Raw genomic sequence first — 23,460 nt, 5'->3', positions numbered from 1 at the left:
ATGGTGCAATGGAGCAGAAACTGATTGGGAAATACACCATGGTGTTATGGAGCAGATACTGAGTGAGAAATAGACCATGGTGTTATGGAGCAGATACTGAGTGAGAAATAGACCATGGTGTTATGGAGCAGATACTGAGTGAGAAATAGACCATGGTGTCACGGAACAGATACTGAATGAGAAATAGACCATGGTGTTATGGAGCAGATACTGAGTGAGAAATAGACCATGGTGTTATGGCGCAGATACTGAGTGAGAAATCGACCATGGTGTTATGGAGCAGATACTGAGTGAGAAATAGACCATGATGTTATGGAGCAGATACTGAGTGAGAAATAGACCATGGTGTTATGGTGCAGATCCTTAGTGAGAAATAGACCATGGTGTTATGGAGCAGATACTGAGTGAGAAATAGACCATGGTGTTATGGAGCAGATACTGAGTGAGAAATAGACCATGGTTTTATGGAGCTGATACTGAGTGAGAAATAGACCATGGTGTCACGGAACAGATACTTAGTGAGAAATAGACCATGGTGTTATGGAGCAGATACTGAGTGCGAAATAGACCATGGTGTTATCGAGCAGATACTGAGTGAGAAATAGACCATGGTGTCACGGAGCAGATACTGAGTGAGAAATTGACCATGGTACAATGGAGCAGAAACTGATTGGGAAATAGACCATGGTACAATGGAGCAGAAACTGATTGGGAAATAGACCATGGTGTTATGGAGCCGAAACTGATTGGGAAATAGACCATGCTTTTATGGAGCAGATACTGAGTGAGAAATAGACCATGGTGTTATGGAGCAGATGCTGAGTGAGAAATAGACCATGGTGCAATGGAGCAGAAACCTATTGGGAAATAGACCATGGTGTTATGGAGCAGATACTGATTGGGAAATAGACCATGGTGTTATGGAGCAGATACTGAGTGAGAAATAGACCGTGGTGCAATGGAGCAGATACTGAGTGAGAAATAGACCATGGCACAATGGAGCAGAAACTGATTGGGAAATAGACCATGGTACAATGGAGCAGAAACTGATTGGGAAATAGACCAGGGTGTTATGGAGCAGATACTGATTGGGAAATAGACCATGGTGTTATGGAGCAGATACTGATTGGGAAATAGACCATGGTGTAATAGAGCAGATACTGAGTGAGAAATTGACCATGGTGTTATGGAGCAGATACTGAGTGAGAAATTGACCATGGTGTTATGGCGCAGATACTGAGTGAGAAATAGACCATGGTGCACTGGAGCAGAAGCTGATTCGGAAATAGACCATGGTGTTATGGAGCAGATACTGAGTGAGAAATAGACCATGGTGTTATGGAGCAGATACTGAGTGAGAAATAGACCATGGTGTTATGGAGCAGATACTGTGTGAGAAATAGACCATGGTGTTATGGAGCAGATCCTGAGTGAGAAATAGACCATGGTACAATGGAGCAGAAACTGATTGGGAAATAGACCATGGTACAATGGAGCAGAAACTGATTGGGAAATAGACCATGGTGTTATGGAGCAGATACTGAGTGAGAAATCGACCATGGTGTCACGGAGCAGAAACTTATTGGGAAATAGAATATGGTGTTATGGAGCAGATTCTGATTTGGAAATAGTCCATGGTGTTATGGAGCAGATACTGAGTGAGAAATAGACCATGGTGCAATGGAGCAGAAACTGATTGGGAAATACAGCATGGTGTTATGGAGCAGATACTGAGTGAGAAATAGACCATGGTGTTATGGAGCGGATACTGAGTAAGAAATAGACCATGGTGTCACGGAACAGATACTGAATGAGAAATAGACCGTGGTGTTATGGAGCAGATACTGAGTGAGAAATAGACCATGGTGTTATGGCGCAGATACTGAGTGAGAAATAGACCATGGTGTTATGGAGCAGATACTGAGTGAGAAATAGACCATGGTGTTATGGAGCACATCCTGAGTGAGAAATAGACCATGGTGTCACGGAACAGATACTGAGTGAGAAATAGACCATGGTGTTATGGAGCAGATACTGAGTGAGCAATAGACCATGGTGTTATGGCGCAGATACTGAGTGAGAAATAGAACATGGTGTTATAGAAAGATACTGAGTGAGAAATAGACCATGGTGTTATGGCGCAGATACTGAGTGAGAAATAGACCATGGTGCACTGGAGCAGAAGCTGATTCGGAAATAGACCATGGTGTTATGGAGCAGATACTGAGTGAGAAATAGACCATGGTGTTATGGGGCAGATACTGAGTGAGAAATAGACCATGGTGTTATGGAGCAGATACTGAGTGAGAAATAGACCATGGTACAATGGAGCAGAAACTGATTGGGAAATAGACCATGGTACAATGGAGCAGAAACTGATTTGGAAATAGACCATGGTGTTATGGAGCAGATACTGAGTGAGAAATCGACCATGGTGTCACGGATCAGAAACCTATTGGGAAATAGACCATGGTGTTATGGAGCAGATTCTGATTTGGAAATAGTCCATGGTGTTATGGAGCAGATACTGAGTGAGAAATAGACCATGGTGCAATGGAGCAGAAACTGATTGGGAAATACACCATGGTGTTATGGAGCAGATACTGAGTGAGAAATAGACCATGGTGTTATGGAGCGGATACTGAGTAAGAGGTAGAGCATGGTGTCACGGAACAGATACTGAATGAGAACTAGACCGTGGTGTTATGGAGCAGATACTGAGTGAGAAATAGACCATAGTGTTATGGCGCAGGTACTGAGTGAGAAATAGACCATGGTGTTATGGAGCAGTTACTGAGTGAGAAATAGACCATGGTGTTATGGAGCACATCCTGAGTGAGAAATAGACCATGGTGTCACGGAACAGATACTGAGTGAGAAATAGACCATGGTGTTATGGAGCAGATACTGAGTGAGCAATAGACCATGGTGTTATGGCGCAGATACTGAGTGAGAAATAGACCATGGTGCAATGGAGCAGAAACTGATTGGGAAATAGACCATGGTGTTATGCAGCAGGTACTGAGTGAGAAATAGACCATGGTGTTATGGAGCAGATACTGAGTGAGAAATAGACCATGGTGTTATGGAAAGATACTGAGTGAGAAATAGACCATGGTGTCACGGAACAGATACTGAATGAGAAATAGACTATGGTGTTATGGAGCAGATACTGAGTGAGAAATAGACCATGGTGTTATGGCGCAGATACTGATTGGGAAATAGACCATGGTGCAATGGAGCAGAAACTTATTGGGAAATAGACCATGGTGTTATGGAGCGGATACTGATTGGGAAATAGTCTATGGTGTTATGGAGCAGATACTGAGTGAGAAATAGACCATGGTGCAATGGAGCAGAAACTGATTGGGAAATAGACCATGGTGTTATGGAGCAGATACTGAGTGAGAAATCGACCATGGTGTTATGGAGCAGATACTGAGTGAGAAATAGACCATGGTGTTATGGAGCAGATACTGAGTGAGATATAGACCATGGTGTTATGGAGCAGATACGGAGTGAGAAATAGACAATGGTGTCACGGAGCAGATACTTAGTAAGAAATAGACCATAGTGTTATGGAGCAGATACTGAGTGAGAAATAGACCATGGTGCAATGGAGCAGAAACTTATTGGGAAATAGACCATGGTGTTATGGAGCAGATACTGATTGGGAAATAGTCCATGGTGTTATGGAGCAGATACTGAGTGAGAAATAGACCATGGTGCAATGGAGCAGAAACTGATTGGGAAATACACAATGGTGTTATGGCGCAGATACTGAGTGAGAAATCGACCATGGTGTTATGGAGCAGATACTGAGTGAGAAATAGACCATGGTGTCACGGAACTGATACTGAATGCGAAATAGACCATGGTGTTATGGAGCACAATACTGAGTGAGAAATAGACCATGGTGTTATGGAGCAGAAACTGATTGGGAAATAGACGACGGTGTTATGGAGGAGATACTGAGTGAGAAATCGACCATGGTGTCACGGAGCAGATACTTAGTGAGAAATAGACCATAGTGTTATGGAGCAGATACTGAGTGAGAAATAGACCATGGTGCAATGGAGCAGAAACTTATTGGGAAATAGACCATGGTGTTATGGGGCAAATACTGATTGGGAAATAGACCATGGTGTTATGGAGCAGAAACTGATTGGGAAATAGACCATGGTGTTATGGAGCAGATACTGAGTGAGAAATCGACCATGGTGTTATGGAGCAGATACTGAGTGAGAAATAGACCATGGTGTTATGGAGCAGATACTGAGTGAGAAATAGACCATGGTGTTATGGAGCAGATACTGAGTGAGAAATAGACCATGGTGTCACGGAGCAGAAACTTATTGGGAAATAGACCATGGTGTTATGGAGCAGATACTGAGTGAGAAATAGACCGTGGTGCAATGGAGCAGAAACTGATTGGGAAATACACCATGGTGTTATGGAGCAGATACTGAGTGAGAAATAGACCATGGTGTTATGGAGCAGATACTGAGTGAGAAATTGACCATGGTGTTATGGAGCAGATACTGAGTGAGAAATAAACCATGGTGTTATGGAGCACAATACTGAGTGAGAAATAGAACATGGTGTTATGGAGCAGATACTGAGTGAGAAATAGACCATGGTGTTATGGAGCAGATACTGAGTGAGAAATAGACCATGGTGTTATGGAGCAGATACTGAGTGAGAAATAGACCATGGTGTTATGGAGCAGATACTGAGTGAGAAATGGACCATGGTGTTATGGAGCAGATCCTGAGTGAGAAATAGAGCATGGTATCACGGAACAGACACTGAGTGAGAAATAGACCATGGTGTTATGGAGCAGATACTGAGTGAGAAATAGACCATGGTGTTATGGCGCAGATACTGAGTGAGAAATAGACCATGGTGTTATGGAGCAGATACTGATTGGGAAATAGACCATGGTGTTATGGAGCAGATACTGAGTGAGAAATAGACCATGCTGCAATGGAGCAGAAACTGGGAAATAGACCATGGTGTTATGGAGCAGATACTGAGTGAGAAATAGACCATGGTGTTATGGAGCAGAAACTGATTGGGAAATAGACCATGGTGTTATGGAGCAGATACTGAGTGAGAAATAGACCATGGTGCAATGGAGCAGAAACTGATTGGGAAATAGACCATGGTGTTATGGAGCAGATACTGAGTGAGAAATAGACCATGGTGTTATGGAGCAGATACTGAGTGAGAAATAGACCATGGTGTTATGGAGCAGATACTGTGTGAGAAATAGACCATGGTGCTATGGAGCAGATACTGAGTGAGAAATAGACCATGGTACAATGGAGCAGAAACTGATTGGGAAATAGACCATGGTGTTATGGAGCAGAAACTGATTGGGAAATAGACGACGGTGTTATGGAGGAGATACTGAGTGAGAAATCGACCATGGTGTCACGGAGCAGATACTTAGTGAGAAATAGACCATAGTGTTATGGAGCAGATACTAGGTGAGAAATAGACCATGGTGCAATGGAGCAGAAACTTATTGGGAAATAGACCATGGTGTTATGGGGCAAATACTGATTGGGAAATAGACCATGGTGTTATGGAGCAGAAACTGATTGGGAAATAGACCATGGTGTTATGGAGCAGATACTGAGTGAGAAATCGACCATGGTGTTATGGAGCAGATACTGAGTGAGAAATAGACCATGGTGTTATGGAGCAGATACTGAGTGAGAAATAGACCATGGTGTTATGGAGCAGATACTGAGTGAGAAATAGACCATGGTGTCACGGAGCAGATACTTAGTGAGAAATAGACCATAGTGTTATGGAGCAGATACTGAGTGAGAAATAGACCATGGTGCAATGGAGCAGAAACTTATTGGGAAATAGACCATGGTGTTATGGAGCAGATACTGAGTGAGAAATAGACCGTGGTGCAATGGAGCAGAAACTGATTGGGAAATACACCATGGTGTTATGGAGCAGATACTGAGTGAGAAATAGACCATGGTGTTATGGAGCAGATACTGAGTGAGAAATTGACCATGGTGTTATGGAGCAGATACTGAGTGAGAAATAAACCATGGTGTTATGGAGCACAATACTGAGTGAGAAATAGAACATGGTGTTATGGAGCAGATACTGAGTGAGAAATAGACCATGGTGTTATGGAGCAGATACTGAGTGAGAAATAGACCATGGTGTTATGGAGCAGATACTGAGTGAGAAATAGACCATGGTGTTATGGAGCAGATATTGAGTGAGAAATAGACCATGGTGTTATGGAGCAGATACTGAGTGAGAAATGGACCATGGTGTTATGGAGCAGATCCTGAGTGAGAAATAGACCATGGTATCACGGAACAGACACTGAGTGAGAAATAGACCATGGTGTTATGGAGCAGATACTGAGTGAGAAATAGACCATGGTGTTATGGCGCAGATACTGAGTGAGAAATAGACCATGGTGCAATGGAACAGAAACTGATTGGGAAATAGACCATGGTGTTATGGAGCAGATACTGAGTGAGAAATAGACCATGATGTTATGGAGCAGATACTGAGTGAGAAATAGACCATGGTGTTATGGTGCAGGTCCTTAGTGAGAAATAGACCATGGTGTCACGGAACAGATACTGAGTGAGAAATAGACCATGGTGTTATGGAGCAGATACTGATTGGGAAATAGACCATGGTGCAATGGAGCAGAAACTGATTGGGAAATACACCATGGTGTTATGGAGCAGATACTGAGTGAGAAATAGACCATAGTGTTATGGCGCAGATACTGAGTGAGAAATAGACCATGGTGCAATGGAGCAGAACTTGATTGGGAAATAGACCATGGTGTTATGGAGCAGATGCTGAGTGAGAAATAGACCATGGTGTTATGGAGCAGATACTGAGTGAGAAATAGACCATGGTGCTATGGAGCAGATACTGAGTGAGAAATAGACCATGGTACAATGGAGCAGAAACTGATTGGGAAATAGACCATGGTGTTATGGAGCAGAAACTGATTGGGAAATAGATCATGGTGTTATGGAGCAGATACTGAGTGAGAAATCGACCATGGTGTTATGGAGCAGATACTTAGTGAGAAATCGACCATGGTGTTATGGAGCAGATACTGAGTGAGAAAAAGACCATGGTGTCACGGAGCAGATACTGAGTGAGAAATAGACCATGGTGTTATGGAGCAGATACTGAGTGAGAAATAGACCTTGGTGCAATGGAGCTGAAATTGATTGGGAAATAGACCATGGTGTTATGGAGCAGATATTGAGTGAGAAATAGACCATGGTGTTATGGAGCAGCTACTGAGTGAGAAATAGACCATGGTGTCACGGAACAGATACTGAATGAGAAATAGACCATGGTGTTATGGAGCAGAATACTGAGTGAGAAATAGACCATGGTGTTATGGAGCAGATACTGAGTGAGAAATAGACCATGGTGTTATGGAGCTGATACTGAGTGAGAAATAGACCATGGTGTTATGGAGCAGATATTGAGTGAGATATAGACCATGGTGTTATGGAGCAGATACTGAGTGAGAAATAGATCATGGTGTCACGGAACAAATACTGAATGAGAAACAGACCATGGTGTTATGGAGCAGATACTGAGTGAGAAATAGACCATGGTGTTATGGACCAGATACTGAGTGAAAAATAGGCCATGGTGTTATGGAAAGATACTGAGTGAGAAATAGACCATGGTGTCACGGAACAGATACTGTATTAGAAATAGACTATGGTGTTATGGAGCAGATACTGAGTGAGAAATAGACCATGGTGTTATGGAGCTGATACTGAGTGAGAAATAGACCATGGTGTAATGGAGCAGATATTGAGTGAGATATAGACCATGGTGTTATGGAGCAGATACTGAGTGAGAAATAGACCATGGTGTTATGGAGCAGATACTGAGTGAGAAATAGACCATGGTGTTATGGAGCAGATACTGAGTGAGAAATAGACCATGGTGTCACGGAACAGATACTGAATGAGAAATAGACCATGGTGTTATGGAGCAGATACTGAGTGAGAAATAGACCATGGTGTTATGGCGCAGATACTGAGTGAGAAATCGACCATGGTGTTATGGAGCAGATACTGAGTGAGAAATAGACCATGGTGTTATGGAGCAGATACTGATTGGGAAATAGACCATGGTGTTATGGAGCAGATACTGAGTGAGAAATAGACCATGGTGTGATGGAGCTGATACTGAGTGAGAAATAGACCATGGTGTCACGGAACAGATACTTAGTGAGAAATAGACCATGGTGTTATGGAGCAGATACTGAGTGCGAAATGGACCATGGTGTTATCGAGCAGATACTGAGTGAGAAATAGACCATGGTGTCACGGAGCAGATACTGAGTGAGAAATTGACCATGGTACAATGGAGCAGAAACTGATTGGGAAATAGACCATGGTACAATGGAGCAGAAACTGATTGGGAAATAGACCATGGTGTTATGGAGCCGAAACTGATTGGGAAATAGACCATGCTTTTATGGAGCAGATACTGAGTGAGAAATAGACCCTGGTGTTATGGAGCAGATGCTGAGTGAGAAATAGACCATGGTGCAATGGAGCAGAAACCTATTGGGAAATAGACCATGGTGTTATGGAGCAGATACTGATTGGGAAATAGACCATGGTGTTATGGAGCAGATACTGAGTGAGAAATAGACCGTGGTGCAATGGAGCAGATACTGAGTGAGAAATAGACCATGGTACAATGGAGCAGAAACTGATTGGGAAATAGACCATGGTACAATGGAGCAGAAACTGATTGGGAAATAGACCAGGGTGTTATGGAGCAGATACTGATTGGGAAATAGACCATGGTGTTATGGAGCAGATACTGATTGGGAAATAGACCATGGTGTAATAGAGCAGATACTGAGTGAGAAATTGACCATGGTGTTATGGAGCAGATACTGAGTGAGAAATTGACCATGGTGTTATGGCGCAGATACTGAGTGAGAAATAGACCATGGTGCACTGGAGCAGAAGCTGATTCGGAAATAGACCATGGTGTTATGGAGCAGATACTGAGTGAGAAATAGACCATGGTGTTATGGAGCAGATACTGAGTGAGAAATAGACCATGGTGTTATGGAGCAGATACTGAGTGAGAAATAGACCATGATGTTATGGAGCAGATACTGAGTGAGAAATAGACCATGGTACAATGGAGCAGAAACTGATTGGGAAATAGACCATGGTACAATGGAGCAGAAACTGATTGGGAAATAGACCATGGTGTTATGGAGCAGATACTGAGTGAGAAACCGACCATGGTGTCACGGAGCAGAAACTTATTGGGAAATAGAATATGGTGTTATGGAGCAGATTCTGATTTGGAAATAGTCCATGGTGTTATGGAGCAGATACTGAGTGAGAAATAGACCATGGTGCAATGGAGCAGAAACTGATTGGGAAATACACCATGGTGTTATGGAGCAGATACTGAGTGAGAAATAGACCATGGTGTTATGGAGCGGATACTGAGTAAGAGATAGACCATGGTGTCACGGAACAGATACTGAATGAGAAATAGACCGTGGTGTTATGGAGCAGATACTGAGTGAGAAATAGACCATGGTGTTATGGCGCAGATACTGAGTGAGAAATAGACCATGGTGTTATGGAGCAGATACTGAGTGAGAAATAGACCATGGTGTTATGGAGCACATCCTGAGTGAGAAATAGACCATGGTGTCACGGAACAGATACTGAGTGAGAAATAGACCATGGTGTTATGGAGCAGATACTGAGTGAGCAATAGACCATGGTGTTATGGCGCAGATACTGAGTGAGAAATAGAACATGGTGTTATAGAAAGATACTGAGTGAGAAATAGACCATGGTGTTATGGCGCAGATACTGAGTGAGAAATAGACCATGGTGCACTGGAGCAGAAGCTGATTCGGAAATAGACCATGATGTTATGGAGCAGATACTGAGTGAGAAATAGACCATGGTGTTATGGAGCAGATACTGAGTGAGAAATAGACCATGGTGTTATGGAGCTGATACTGAGTGAGAAATAGACCATGGTGTCACGGAACAGATACTGAGTGAGAAATAGACCATGGTGTTATGGAGCAGATACTGAGTGAGAAATAGACCGTGGTGTTATGGAGCTGATGCTGAGTGAGAAATAGACCATGGTGCAATGGAGCAGAAACCTATTGGGAAATAGACCATGGTGTTATGGAGCAGATACTGATTGGGAAATAGACCATGGTGTTATAGAGCAGATACTGAGTGAGAAATTGACCATGGTGTTATGGAGCAGATACTGAGTGAGAAATAGACCATGGTGTTATGGAGCAGATACTGAGTGAGAAATAGATCATGGTGTCACGGAACAAATACTGAATGAGAAATAGACCATGGTGTTATGGAGCAGATACTGAGTGAGAAATAGACCATGGTGTTATGGAGCAGATCCTGAGTGAGAAATAGACCATGGTGTTATGGACCAGATACTGAGTGAGAAATAGACCATGGTGCCATGGAACAGATACTGAGTGAGAAATAGACCATGGTTTATGGAGCAGAAATGGAGTGAGAAATAGACCATGATGTCACGGAGTAGATACTGAGTGAGAAATAGACCATGGTGTTATGGAGCAGAAACTGATTGGGAAATCGACCATGGTGTTATGGAGCAGATACTGAGTGAGAAATAGACCATGGTGTTATGGAGCAGAAATGGAGTGAGAAATAGACCATGATGTCACGGAGTAGATACTGAGTGAGAAATAGACCATGGTGTTATGGAGCAGAAACTGATTGGGAAATCGACCATGGTGTTAAGGAGCAGATGCTGAGTGAGAAATAAACCATGATGTTATGGAGCAGATACTGAGTGAGAAATAGACCATGGTGTCACGGAGTAGATACTGAGTGAGAAATAGACCATGGTGTTATGGAACAGATACTGTTTGGGAAATTGACCATGGTGTCACGGAGCAGATACTGAGTGAGAAATAGACCATGGTGTTAAGGAGCAGATGCTGAGTGAGAAATTAACCATGGTGTTATGGAGCAGATACTGGTTGGGAAATAGATCATGGTGTCACGGAGCAGATACTGAGTGAGAAATAGACCATGGTGCAATGGAGCAGAAACTGATTGGGAAATAGACCATGGTGTTATGGAGCAGATACTGATTGTGAAATAGACCATGGTGATATGGAGCTGATACTGAGTGAGAAATAGACCATGGTGTTATTGGAGCAGATACTGTGTGAGAAATAGACCATGGTGTTATGGAGCAAATACTGAGTGAGAAATAGACCATGGTGTCACGGAACAGATACTGAATGAGAAATAGACCATGGTGTTATGGAGCAGATACTGAGTGAGAAATAGACCATGGTGTCACGGAACAGATACTGAATGAGAAATCGACCATGGTGTTATGGAGCAGATACTGAGTGAGAAATAGACCATGGTGTTATGGAGCAGATACTGAGTGAGAAATAGACCATGGTGTTATGGAGCAGATACTGAGTGAGAAATAGATCATGGTGTCACGGAGCAGATACTGAGTGAGAAATAGACCATGGTTTTATGGAGCAGATACTGGTTGGGAAATAGACCATGGTGTTATGGAGCAGATACTGAGTGAGAAATAGACTATGGTGTTATGGAGCAGATGCTATCAGTTGCGTGTAGATTAAATTGGTTACCAAAGAGCAGGATTCCTTCCTTAAAGGACATTTGTGAAACAGATCAGCTTTTACAACGTGACGTTCACCATTAGTATCCAAGCTTTGTATTCCAATTAGTCATTAGAATTGTTTTGTATTGTAACTTGTTGCCCTGAATGATTAATACAGACCTGTGGATTTTTGGGCCAGTGGTATAAGCACAATTAAGAGCTTTTATGCAGGAATATAAGAGCTTGTTTGTTCTTGATCGTAACTCAAATATTCTGGATTGTATGTCCACACATCTGATCTCTTCCTTTGCTGAACTACCCGTGACTCTGGTCTCAGCTTATATCAGGAAAAGAAGGTTGAGTGATTGAAATGTATTTTGTAAGTGCTGGTGGTACATCTTTAACCCTGCTGTACAGACTATTCTGTGCACTACAGCACACGTCCATGTTACATTTCATATTTGCCTTAGAAGCAAAAAGGACACTGATAAAATTAAATCTTGTTCCTGTGAAGTCTGGTCATCAACTCAAAGGTGAAGTCAAGTCATACACCAAAGCATTGTTTCCTAAAAATGGGGTCAAAACTGTTCCCCTGTTTTCATTCTTCACTTTTCCAGTTTCATAGTGGTGGGTAGGTGATTGGAACCAATATAGTAGGAGGGAATGAAAGAACTGAGTCTTCAGAGACTCGGCTTTATTCAACATGCATGAGGGAGAGCAGTCCTCGGAGCTGTAATTCCAGCTTGTTTCCGAGCTACTCTGCTAATCATCGGTTCCTACATCTTCTTACTTTTTCGAATTACAAAGTGCTACATTTCGATTAAGTCATCAGATTGTTACTTTGAATTGGTTACAGTTCTGTTTTTGATCACATTACATGGATCCATTGTCCTGTCTACTTTAATAATTTCTGGACATATCCTGTCTGATTCGGTCACGGGCATTCGGCCTCTGATATTCGGGTAAGCGTTCTCCAAGGCGGCCTTTACAACACACGCCAGCGCAGAGTCGCTGAGCAGAAACTGATAGCCAGGTTCCACACACATGAGGACGGCCTCAACCGGGATCTTGGGTTCATGTCACACTATCTGTAGCTCCCACAACTTGCCTGGACGTGCAAAGTCTCACTGGCTGTCCTGTCTGGAGACAATACACATCTCTTTACCCTGTGCTAATGCTCTCTCCACTCACATTGTCTGTACCTTTAAGACTTGATTAGCTGTAAAGACTCTCATTCCAATCATTATTCATTATTCTGTAAATTGAGTTTGTGTCTTTATATGCCCTGTTTGCTGTTTATGAGCAGATCTCCCACTCACCTGATGAAGGAGCAGCGCTCCGAAAGCTAGTGGCATTTGCTACCAAATAAACCTGTTGGACTTTAACCTTGTGTTGTTAGACTCCTTACCATATCCTGTCTACCTGTTTACAATATCAAAGCATTGTGTTTATCAAACTGATTTTGATGGTGTGTTAATTGTCCCAACTCCCTGATACCTGATTAGTTTTCCAGAGGCACAATGGCTCCTCTAGACATTGTGGAGCCTTGATAAGACATTGATTCGCTTATTGTTGCTGTAATCTTGGAGAGATCTCACCTCGGGTGTGACTGTGTTAGTGCTGTCTGGGATATGGTCATTTGTCTTGTCTGCCCACAGTGAGAGTGAATATTATAGTCAGGCTGTCTGTTTAACCCTTTCAATTCATTCCTCTCCTGCTGCAGCCCACATTCGCTGGGTTTATCCTACAACAAATATAAACATGGATTATATTGTTATTTTGGACTAACAGCTTGGATCGCTGGTGCAGCTGGTGGAATTTCAACCCCACTCATAAATCTGGAATTGAAAGCTAGTCTCAGTAATGGTGACCATGAAACTATTATCGATTGTTGGAAAAACCCATCTGGTTCACTAATGTCCTTTAGGGAAGGAAATCTGCCGTCCTTACCCGGTCTGGCCTACATGTGATTCCAGAGCCACAGCAATGTGGTTCACTCTTAACTGCCCTCTGAAATAGGCTTTAAAAAAACATTTAGTTAATGGGTAATTAGGTCCTCTTGCCAGTACAGCCACATTCCATGAAAGAATAAAGGGGAAAAATACACATAATCCTGGACTGGCTCAGGTCCCAACATGCCAGCTGGTGCATTTGAAATTGAATTAATTGAGTAAATCTAGAATGAAAAGCTGAGCTCAGTAAGGCTAACCATAACACTACTGGATTGCTGTGAAAATGCATCTCATCCTTTAGAGAAGGAAATTTGCCCAGTGTGGCCTACAGGAGACTCTCAGAAATGTGGTTTGACTCTTGAACTGCCCTCTGAAATGGCCTAGACAAGCCACTCAGATCTATCAAAAAAGATGATAATAAAAGGAGACCACCCAGCATTACACGAGGCATTGGTCACTCTAAAGGCTGAGTTGACACTGCCAAGCCCTTATCAATGTGCCAAAGTTAGGAGAGCTGTCCCACAGCCTGGCGACTTTTAGCCAACATCCCAGACTACAACATCAGCATCCATGAGTCCTCAGAAGCTCTGTCATCCAGCCACATTCAGTCATAAATGGTGATGGACAATGAACTAACTGGAAAAGGAGATTCAGTAATGATCCCTTTCCTCGGTGTTGGGGGAGCTAAACTTTCTAGGCTCACTTGGCACTCACAGCTAGAAGTATTTTCAAAGCTTAAAAGAGCGCATTGGGCTTACAGTCCGCCCTTTGTTCTTTGGCCATTGCAGCTGCACAAGTGGTGAATCTGAGAGTTGTGGAACATGTGGAAAAAATTCAGAACAACTTGTATTTCTGGATATTTGAGTTCTAGTGTTACAGTGTATTTGCTTTTCTAATTGCATGTTGTACCTGACGGTTTTTAATTAATTTTATGGGATGTGGGTGTCACTGGCTCGGCCAGCATTTGTTGTCCATCCCGAACTGAGAAAGTGGTGATGACGTTCCTTCTTGAACCACTGCAGTCCCTGAGGTGCTGTCGTGGGTTTGAAAGGTGCTATCTAAGGAGCCTTGGTTAGTTCTTGCAGTACCTCTTGTATACATTACACAGTACACACTGTGACTCAAGTGTGCTGCTTTATCCCAGATGGCTTTTTCAAATTCAATTACAGGGTGTGGGTGTTGCTATCTAGAGCGAACTATTGCCCATCCCTAGTTGCCCTTTAGAAGGTGGTGGTGAGCTGTCTTGAACCGCTGCATTCGCTGAGGTGCAGATACACCCATAGTGCTGTTAGGGAGGGAGTTCCAGGAATTTGACCGAGCAACAGTGAAGGAACGGTGATATATTTCCAAGTCAGGATGATGAGTGACTTGGAGAGGAACCTTCAGGCGGTAGTGTTCCCAGGCATCTGCTGCTGTTGTCCTTCTAGATGATAGTTTGGAAGGTGCTGCCTAAGGAGCCTTGGTGAGTTCCTGCAGTGCATCTTGTAGATGATACACACGGCTGCCACTGTTTGTCGGTGGTGGAGAGATTGAATGTTTGTGGAAGGGGTAGCAATCATGCGGACTGCTTTGTTCTGGATGGTGCTGAGCTTCTTGAGTGTTGTTGGAGCTGCACATCCAGTGGAGAGTCTTCTATTACACTCCAGCTTTTGCCTTGTAGATAGTGGACAGCTTTGGGGGGGTGGTGGAGGGTGCGGGGGGCGGTAGTAGGTTATTCACTGCAGAATACGTAGCCTTTTCCCTGCTCTGGTAACCACAGTATTTATATGGCTAGTCAAGTTCAGTTTCTGGTCAATGGTAACCCCCAGGATGTTGATAGTGGGGATTGAGCAATGGTAATGCCAGTGAATGTCAATAGATGATGGTTCAATCCTCTTTTGTTGCCACATGTCAGCACAAGCCTGGATATTGTCCAGGTATTGCTGCATTTGGACATAAACTGCTTCAGTATCTGAGGAGTTGCGAATGGAGTAGAACATTGTGCAGTCATCAGCAAACATTCCCTTTGATCTTATGACGGAGGGAAGGTCATTGATGAAGCAGCTGAAGATGGTTGGGCCGAGGACACTAACCTGAGGAACTTCTGCAGAGATGTTCTGGGGCTGAGATGATTGACCTCCAACCACCACAACCATCTTCCTTGGTATAACTCCAACCAGTTTTCCCCCTGATTCCCATTGACTCCAGTTTTGCTAGGGCTTCTTGATGTTGTACTTGGTCAAATGCTGCCTTGATGTCAGAGGAGGCAGTGGCCAAGTGGTATTATAGCTAAACTATTAATTCAGAAACTCAGTTAATGCTCTGGGGACCTGGGTTCGAATCCCGCCACGGCAGATGGTGGAATTTAGACCATAAGACATAGGAGCACAGAATTAGGCCATTCGGACCATTGAGTCTGTTTCGCCATTCAATCATGGCTGATATTTTTCTCATCCCCATTCTCTTTACTTTTCCCCCTAAACCCCTGATCCCCTTATTAATCAAGGATCTATCCATCTCTGTCTTAAAGACACTCAATGACCTGGCCTCCACAGCCTTCTGCGGCAAAGGGTTCCATAGATTCCTCCTCATCTCTGTTTTAAAGGATCGTCCCTTTAGCCCGAGTTGAATTCAATCGAAAAAATCTGGAATTTAGAATCTACTGATGACCATGAAACCATTGTCGATTGTCAGAAAAACTCATTTGGTTCACTCATGTAGTTTAGGGAAGGAAACCTGCCGTCCTTACCTGGTCTGGCCTACATGTGACGCCAGAGCCACAGCAATGTGGCTGACTCTCACTGCCCTGCAAGGGCAACTAGGGATGGGCAATAAATGCTGACCAGCCAGCGACGCCCATGTCCTAGGAATGAATAAAAAAAAAGGGGCAGCCACTCTCACCTCAGCCATTCAGCTCTTTTGTCCATGTTTGAACCAAGGCTTAATGTGGTAACCCTGGCAAAATCCAGACTGAGCATCCATGAACAGGTAATTGCTGAGTAAGTGCCTCTTGATAGCATTGTTGATAATCCTTCCATCACGTTACTGATGATCAAAGGTAGGCTTCTGAGAAGCTCAGAGATCAGTGCTGGGTCCACTGTTATTTGTCATTTATATTAATGATTTGGATGAGAATATAGGAGGCATGGTTAGTAAGTTTGCAGATGACACTAAGATTGGCGGCATAGTCGACCGTGAAAAAGGTTATCTAGGATTGCAACAGAATCTTGATCAATTGGGTCAGTGGGTGACGAATGGCAGATGGAGTCTAATTTAGATAAATGTGATGCATTTTGGTAGATTGAACCGGGCAGGACTTATTCAGGGCATTGGGGAGAGTTACAGAACAAAGAGATCTAGGGGTACAGGTTCATAGCTCCTTGAAAGTGGAGTCACAGGTGGACAGAGTGGTGAAGAAGGCATTCGGGATGCTTGGTTTCACTGGTCAGAACATTGAATACAGGAGTTGGGATGTCTTGTTGAAGTTGTACAAGACATTGGTAAGGCCACACTTGGAAAACTGTGTAGAGTTCTGGTCACCCTATTAGAGAAAGGATATTATTAAACTAGAAAGAGTGCAGAAAAGATTTACTAGGATGCTACCGGGACTTGATGGTTTGAGTTATGAGGAGAGGCTGGAGTGACTGGGACTTTTTTCTCTGGAGCATAGGAGGCTTAGGGGCAAACAAACTTATAGAGGTCTATAAAATAATGAGGGGCATAGATCAGCTAAGATAGTCAATATCTTTTCCGAAAAATAGGGGTGTCTAAAACTAGAGGGCATAGGTTTGTGAGAGGGGAGAGATACAAAAGTGTCCAGAGGGGCAATTTTTTCACACAGAGGGTGGTGAGTGTCTGGAACAAGCTGCCAGAGGTAGTAGTAGGGGCGGGTACAATTTTGTCTTTTAAAAAGCGTTTAGGCAGTTACATGGATAAGATGGGTGTAGAGGAATATGGGCCAAACGCAGGCAATTGGGACTAGTTTAGTGGTTAAAAAAAGGGGCGGCATGGACAAGTTGGGCCGAAGGGCCTGTTTCCATGCTATAAACCTCTGACTCAATGAGGCCCATATGGCAGACTGGTCAAAATACTGAAATCCCATGGGATACAGGGGAATGAGGTGAGTTGGTTCAGTGTCAGGAAACAAAGGGTAATGGTCAATGGATATTTTTGCAAATGGAAAGCGGTTTCTAGTGGTCTTCCACAGAGCTCAGTGTTGGGACCCTTACTGTTTGTTGTATATATTAATGATTTAGACTTAAATTTGGGAGGCATGATTGGGAAATATACAGATAACACAAAAACTAGCCATGTAGTTGATAATGAAGAGGATAATTGTCGACTCCAGAACGATAGCAATGATTTGAGTGGGCAGAGATGGGGCAAATAGAATTCAATTCGGAAAAATGTGAAGTTATACATTTGGGGAAAGCAAACAAAACGATTACTCAATAAACGGGAGGATATTGAGAGGGGTTGAGGAAGTGAGAGATCTTGGGAGTGCAACAAGCTGGTAGGACAGGTGGATACGATGGTAAAGGAAGCATATGGAATACTTTCCTGTATTGGGCGAGGTTTTGAATACAAAAGCAGGGATGTAATGCTGGAACTGTATAAAATGCTGGTTAGGCCACAGCTAGAACTTTATGTACAGTTCTAGTCACCACATTTTTTCTGGAGAGAGTGTAGAGGAGATTTACAAGCATGTTGCCAGGCTGGAAAATTACAGCTATGAGAGATTGGGTTGGCTAGGGTTGTTACCTTGGAACTAACAAGGCTGTGGGGTGATGTGATTGAGGTGTACAAAGTTATGAAGGACCTAAACATGATAGACAAGCATGCTCTGTTTCCCATTGTGGAGAATGATTGGTGGGAGGATTACTGGGGACATAAGGGAAAGCGTCTTCACCCAGAGGGTGGTGGGCATTTGGAATTCACTGCCTGGTTTGGTGGTGGAAGCAGAAACATTCATCTCATTTAAACAATATGTTGATGTGCACCTGGATGTGCGCCTAAAGTGCTGGAACCTAAAAGGCTGAGGACCGGGTGCTGGAAGGTGGGATTAGAATGGGCAGCTGGTTGTTTATTTTTCAGCCAGCGCAGACACAGTGGGTTTAATGTCTCTCTCTCTGAGTTGTAATTATTTTATGGTTCTATATTATTTGTGTATGAGGACACCCAGAGACCTCTGAATGTTAATGTTTCCCAGTATCCCCCATTTAAAAGATATTCTGGTTTTCCTTCCAAAGTGGATAACTGCACACTTCATTATTCCACCCGGTATGCTTTTGCTATTTCACTTAACTTGTCTACATCCCTCTGCAACCTCTTGGGTATATTACCCTCATTCTCCTCATCTAAGACATTGTTAGAGATTACAAATAGAAACTTGAATATATAATCCAGGCTGACAGTCCAGTACACTACTGAAGGATAAGTAAAGTTTATTTATTAGTCACAAGTAAGGCTTGCATTAACACTGCGATGAAGTTACTGTGAAATTCCCCTAGTCGCCACACTCCGGCGTCTGTTCTGGTCAATGCACATAACCAGCACGTCTTTCTGACTGTGGGAGGAAACCGGAGCACCCGGAGGAAACCCACACAGACACAGGGAGAACGTGCAAACTCCACACAGACAGTGACCCAAGCCAGGAATCAAACCTGCGTCCCTGGCGCTGTGAGGCAGCAGTGCTAACCACTGTGCCACCGTGCTGCTCACAGATACTGCACGATGACAGGTGTACTTTTTGGCTGAGGCAATACACCATCCGACTTCTGAGGTAGATGTAAAGATTCCCTAGCTAAGAACCAAGCACGATTCCTTGACGTGCCTATTTACTTATAGCCTGTCAATTTAAATGTTCCATTTATTCCTACTGTGTTTTATGTCTGTTAACCAATAATCACATGATGTGTAATTTTCAGTGCCACCTTATTGAATGATTATTTGAAAACCCACATACACTGCCTACATCCTCACAATTTCTAGGGAAAGTTTCCTTGCTGTTTTCCCTTTCATTAATCGATATTAATTCTGCCCTATCATGATTTTCTCTAAGTGCCCCATTATTGCATCTCTAACGAGCAGTATTTCTGATAAATATCACCCTTTTTTATAAATTATAAGTTAATTACTTTAAATTTAATATGCCACTGACCTTGCTGTTCGGTTCACTGTCCTGCTTCCATTAGGTGTTTTTGCACTCGTTCCCTGCAGAAATCTATTTAGCCTGCACCCAAATATGAAAGTCTCACTTAAATAGCACCTTTCGTGGCCTCAGGAGCTCCCGGTGTTCTGGATTTCGAAGTGTAAGCATTATTGTGTGGCAATTTGGGTTCAGCAAGCTCTCACAAACAGCAACAAAGTAATTAATAGGTCACTTTGTTTTAGTCAGTTGTTTGGGATATAAATACTGACCAAAATCATGGCAAACTCCCCTGTCCTTCTTTGAAATGGGACCTTTACATCTACCTGGGAAATTGAAGAGTTTAACCCTCACCTCGTAATGCAGCACTCCCTCAGTAATGCACTGGAGTGTCAGCTTAGATTAGAGGTTCAAGTCTCTGAAGTGGGTTCTTTGTGGGAACCCACAAAAAGGACAGTAAAGTCATGACCAAAACTGGCTCATTTCTTCCTGTTTTACTGACAAACTACAAACTTCAACAGCACACATCCTATTTGGCCTGTAAATCATTGAAGAAAAAGATATTTGTGGAGCTTAATTCATTTTCCAAATGGTAACTAAATTTACCATCAAATTAACCGGTGAAAGAGGAATCATGTTCCATTGGTCTTTGTGACACATTCTATTCATACCATAATACTCTTAATATTCATCCAAAATTTGATATTCGTATTGTGATGTATTTTACTAATTAGTTGGTAGTGTTGTAGCTGTAGTCAGAACAAGTTTTGACTGATGACTTTTGAACATTCCCTTCAAAGAAATATTGTACAGTTAATTGAACTGAGACATTAATCCTCAGTTGTAGAAACTGAGGAATGTTGATAATACAGTGCTGGGCGTACGATCCATAAAATAGTAACTCCTTCTGTTTATTGTGCAGAGTGAAATCAGGCAGTCAGACTGAGGAGGAGGATGGAGAATACGATGATGATGATGATGAATATGTCCCGGAGTGGCATGACACATTCGATGAGGATGAAGATATTGATGAAGATGATTTTTCAGATGATGAATCAGAGAACCTAGAGAGAGATTTCTTTTACCTGGAAGACGATGTTTATGACTAAAGAGAGTTGAGATTTTTTTACATATAATATATATATATTATATATATATATTCTGAATAGGTGAACAATTTAAAAACAATGTAATTCACAGTAGTTAGATGAAAATATCTTAGTCGGCGCAGAACCCTAGATTTTTTTTTGTTATGCCACTTCTGGTTAACTGGCTTCTCTTTTTGATTTAGGAACTTTTTTGTGGTGTTCAGGTTTCAAAACACACACACACACACACAACTCTGAGAAACTCTGACTTTTTATTTTATTTTGTTAACATCTGGCCCCCGGAGAGAGCAGCTGAGAAACTGTCACTGAGCTGTTTCTGGGAGATTGTCACTGTGTTCAGCTCCAAAGGGCACTGAAGGCTGTACTTAGCAGAATGCTTCAACTGTTCACATATAATGTTCAATCTTTCTGACAAATTCCAGTTATGCAAGTTGTGAAAATAAAACACTTTCTTCTAATGTATGAAATTGGGTTTGTTTTTACTCCGCTCCAATGGTCTTTACTCAACTAAGTAAATGAGATTTCATTTGCTGTTTGTAAATTTGAAGCTACTTTCAAAAACCTGTTTAATCCATAGAACCATAGAAAATTACAGCTCAGGAACAGGCCTTTTGGCCCTTCTTGTCTGTGCCGAACCATTTTATGCCTAGTCCCACTGACCTGCACTTGGACCGTATCCCTCCACACCCCTCTCATCCATGAACCCGTCCAAGTTTTTCTTAAATGTTAAATTTACCACTTTATCCGGCAGCTCATTCCACACTCCCACCACTCTCTGCGTGAAGAAGCCCCCCCTAATATTCCCTTTAAACTTTTCTCCTTTCACCCTTAACCCATGCCCTCTGGTTTTTTTCTCCCCTAGCCTCAGCGGAAAAAGCCTGCTTGCATTCACTCTATCTATACCCATCAAAATCTTATACACCTCTATCAAATCTCCCCTCAATCTTCTACGCTCTAGGGAATAAAGTCCCAACCTATTCAATCTCTCTTTGTAACTCAGCTTCTCAAGTCCCGGCAACATCCTTGTGAACCTTCTCTGCACTCTTTCAATCTTATTTACATCCTTCCTGTAACTAGGTGACCAAAACTGTACACAATACTCCAAATTCGGCCTCACCAATGTCTTATATAACCTTACCATAACACTCCAACTTTTATACTCGATACTCCGATTTATAAAGGCCAATGTACCAAAGGCACTCTTTACAACCCTATCCACCTGTGACGTCACTTTTAGGGAATTCTGTACCTGTATTCCCAGATCCCTCTGTTCAACTGCACTCTTCAGAGTCCTACCATTTACCCTGTACGTTCTTCTTTGATTTGTCCTTCCAAAGTGCAATATCTCACACTTGTCTGCGTTAAATTCCATTTGCCATTTTTCAGTCCATTTTTCTAGTTGGTCCAAATCCCTCTGCAAGCTTTGAAAACCTTCCTCACTGTCCACTACACCTCCAATCTTTGTATCATCAGCAAACTTGCTGATCCAATTTACCACATTATCATCCAGATCATTGATATAGATGACAAACAACAATGGACCCAACACCGATCCCTGCGGCACACCACTAGTCACAGGCCTCCACTCAGAGAAGCAATCCTCCACAACCACTCTCTGGCTTCTTCCATTGAGCCAGTGTCTTATCCAATTTACTACCTCCCCATGTATACCTAGCGACTGAACCTTCCTAACTAACCTCCCATGAGGGACCTTGTCAAAGGCCTTGCTGAAATCCAGGTAGACAACATCCACCGCCTTCCCTTCATCCACTTTCCTGGTAACCTCCTCGAAAAACTCTAATAGATTGGTCAAACATGACCTACCACGCACAAAGCCATGTTGACTCTCCCTAATAAGTCCCTGTCTATCCAAATATTTGTAGATCCTATTCCTTATCACACCTTCCAATAACTTGCCCACCACCGACGTCAAACTTACTGGCCGATAATTTCCCGGATTTCTTTTGGAACCTTTTTTAAACAACGGAACAACATGAGCCACCCTCCAATCATCCGGCACCTCCCCCGTGAATACTGACATTTTAAATATGTCTGCCAGGGCCTCTGCAAGTTCAACACTAGCTTCCCTCAAGGTCCGTGGGAATACCCTGTCTGGTCCTGGGGATTTATCCACTCGGATGTGCCTCAAGACAGCGAGCACCTCCTCCCCTTAATCCTAAAAACATTTCTCCATTCTCTGTCTGAGTGAATCTCCAAAACCACTGAGTCCAACATGCAGCAATATCACCACCACCCCTTCCCCCTCATCACCCCCCACCCACCCACCCCTTCCCCCTCATCACCCCCCACCCACCCACCCCTTCCCCCTCATCACCCCCCACCCACCCACCCCTTCCCCCTCATCATCCCCCACCCACCCACCCCTTCTCCCTCATCACCCCCCCACCCCTTCCCCCTCATCACCCCCCACCCACCCCTTCCCCCTCATCACCCACCCACCCTTTCTCCCTCATCACCCACCCACCCCTTCTCCCTCAGCACCCGCCCACCCCTTCCCCCTCATCACCCGCCCACCCCTTCCCCCTCATCACCCGCCCACCCCTTCTCCCTCATCATCCACCCACCC

At 43.2% G+C, this 23,460-nt stretch overlaps 1 protein-coding gene across 2 annotated transcripts in view; it reads left to right on the top strand.

Moving 5' to 3' along the window:
* The window catches only part of cul9 (cullin 9), a 284,868-nt gene extending 263,534 nt beyond the window's left edge, over positions 1-21,334 (top strand). For both annotated transcript variants that reach the window (XM_078212153.1, XM_078212152.1), the window contains exon 40: positions 20,687-21,334. In XM_078212153.1, the coding sequence (XP_078068279.1) occupies positions 20,687-20,873 (187 nt within the window). In that variant the 3' untranslated portion in view covers positions 20,874-21,334. The remainder of the gene's footprint in view (positions 1-20,686) is intronic.
* Positions 21,335-23,460: the final 2,126 nt, after the last annotated feature.

Source organism: Mustelus asterias, chromosome 5, assembly GCF_964213995.1.
Source record: "Mustelus asterias chromosome 5, sMusAst1.hap1.1, whole genome shotgun sequence".
NCBI classification, from domain to species: domain Eukaryota; kingdom Metazoa; phylum Chordata; class Chondrichthyes; order Carcharhiniformes; family Triakidae; genus Mustelus; species Mustelus asterias.
This window is presented reverse-complemented; position numbering and strand designations above follow the sequence as displayed.